The sequence below is a fragment of the Pinus tabuliformis genome, chromosome 9 (assembly GCF_031772625.1).
Source record: "Pinus tabuliformis cultivar Carrire ecotype Pingquan chromosome 9, CPIR1, whole genome shotgun sequence".
In the NCBI taxonomy this organism is placed as follows: Eukaryota; Viridiplantae; Streptophyta; class Pinopsida; order Pinales; family Pinaceae; genus Pinus; species Pinus tabuliformis.
In genome coordinates, this window is record NC_142307.1 from 1781674665 (window position 1) to 1781676690 (window position 2026).

At 40.5% G+C, this 2026-nt stretch overlaps 1 protein-coding gene across 1 annotated transcript; it reads right to left on the bottom strand.

Annotated features, from left to right (window-relative positions):
* Positions 1-243: 243 nt before the first annotated feature.
* LOC149155900 (protein VACUOLELESS GAMETOPHYTES-like) lies at positions 244-1380 on the bottom strand. The gene has a single exon (XM_089441566.1). It carries the CDS (start codon positions 1266-1268, stop codon positions 525-527), a length of 744 nt encoding a protein of 247 aa, XP_089297692.1. The 5' UTR covers positions 1269-1380; the 3' UTR covers positions 244-524.
* Positions 1381-2026: the final 646 nt, after the last annotated feature.

The following is a 2026-nucleotide window of genomic DNA, read 5'->3' on the forward strand; positions in this document are numbered from 1 at the left end:
ATAATTTTAACCCATACATACTTAAATTTATTTAATTTTAACTAATACATACTTAAATTTATTCAAGTGAAAAGTATCCAGCAAAAAATTCAAGAAACATAATTGTTAACATTGACATTTGTGAAATTGCTTGCCAATCGATTTCAAACACGAAAACTTCAAAGGCCAAAATTGGTGATTAAAAAAAACTTAATTGTGATTCCAGAAAACTTTGATTATTAAGCATAATTAGTAACACTGAATTCTAGGAGCGGGGTCACTTGCATATCAATCATACACATGGCAATATTTTGCATATCATTCATACTCAGTTAATAAAAGTGATATGGATTACACAGTAGAGAATTACAGAGACTATATTCTCAATCTCAGGCCAGGCCTAGGAAAGCTGAAACGAATACCTATAATCTAATTACAGGCAGTAAGAAGGAAGCGAAAACATACAAAACTCCGACATGGGAGTAAAATCTATAAAATAGATCCTATATGTGGGCATAATTAGCATTCAAATGTATGGTTGGCTTTTAATGATCAGTATGGCTGTCGTGACCAGCATGAGGATTGAAGTCTCTGGTAGCGCTGTCAAGTATAACACCTGCGACCGCTTCTCCGAGGCTTTCAACGAGACTGCCCACAAAGAACTGACCGGCTTCCGTTGCAAGGCGCGCCGCCGTTCTGAACTTGCTCTGTCTTGCCCGACCAGCGATGCCCTGAGTTTGGAGGCCGTTGATGGCCGTTTGGGCGCAGGCTTTGTCGAGAAAATAACCGCATTTAGCACAGTAGTAGACCCAAGACGAGCCCTTTCTACCACACCCTCCGCATGTGTAGGACGAACCCTTAGCGAAGGGAGACCCAGAGAAAAGCTTCAGGGCGTGCTGGGGATGGCCATAGAAACTGAGTTCTCTCGGAAGCTCAGCACAGCAGGGATGAATATTGAAGTTACATTTATTGCAGCGGTAGGCGAATCCCTTGAAGGAATGGCTGCAGACATCGCACTTAGACTTGACGAATCCTGTTCCTAGCTTGTTGTAGAAGATGAGGGAATGTTGGGTGTGGTATGGATGGGAGATGGAAGGAGGAGCGTTGGCACAGAATTCATGGATGCTGACGTTGCATTCATTGCATCTGTATCTGACCCCGCTTCCCTGTTCCTTGCATCCATGGCAGGTGAATGGATGTGTCAGGGGTACTAGGGTTAGGGCGTGCTGTGGATGAGTAAAATGGCGGATTTGCTCACCTTTTTTAAAGCCAGTCGACTGCAGTGCCATGGTGAGAATATACTTCTATCACTAGCAGCAGGCTCTTGCAAATCAATTGATTGATCCGATCAATGTAATTCTGTTCTAAGCAACTATCCAGAGACCTTGATTGTAATACAGGAGATCAACAGGGTTTTATAGGAGATTTAGATTGTCTACGGACTTCCTGGGATGTCATGCCATTAGGGTTAGGGTTTAGCCCCGACATGTTTAATTTGCAGAAGTTAGCAAAAAAGTTTGAAAAAGCATCAACGTTAATCCATGATTGTGACTGAGGTTAGCACAAATGTCACGCGAAAAACTTTGTGATTGAGTTATGTGTCACGCAGAAAAGCTACTTTTAAAAAGCATGAAAGTAATTTAAAAAACTATGGCAAAAGAAACATGTTTTGTTTTAAAAAACAAATTTTGTTGTTGATTTTTTGGAACATGAATGGCAAAGAAGGTCCAGGATCATCCCACTTTTTATTTTGCGTGAGATTACAAAATCTCTGTAGATGACAGCAGGTGCCATTGATCGTTTAGAACAAGATTGGTTGAGAAGTTCCATTGACGTTTCAAAACAAGATTGGTTGAGAAGTTCCATCGACGTTTCAAAACAAGATTGGTTGAGAAATTCCAGATAGTCGTAGGGTCGTACTTCTTTTTGTTAAGGAGTTCGGAATCTATGATTTCTGTCCAGTGACAAGATAGATCGAAGACAGCGAAAAACATTAAAATCTCAAGATCAAATATATACTGGCCAAACATTAAAATCTCAAGCTTAA

Coding starts and splice junctions, on each gene's coding strand:
- LOC149155900 (XM_089441566.1), bottom strand. CDS start 1,268: ATGGCACTGCAGTCGACTGGCTTTAAAAAAGGTGAGCAAATCCGCCAT.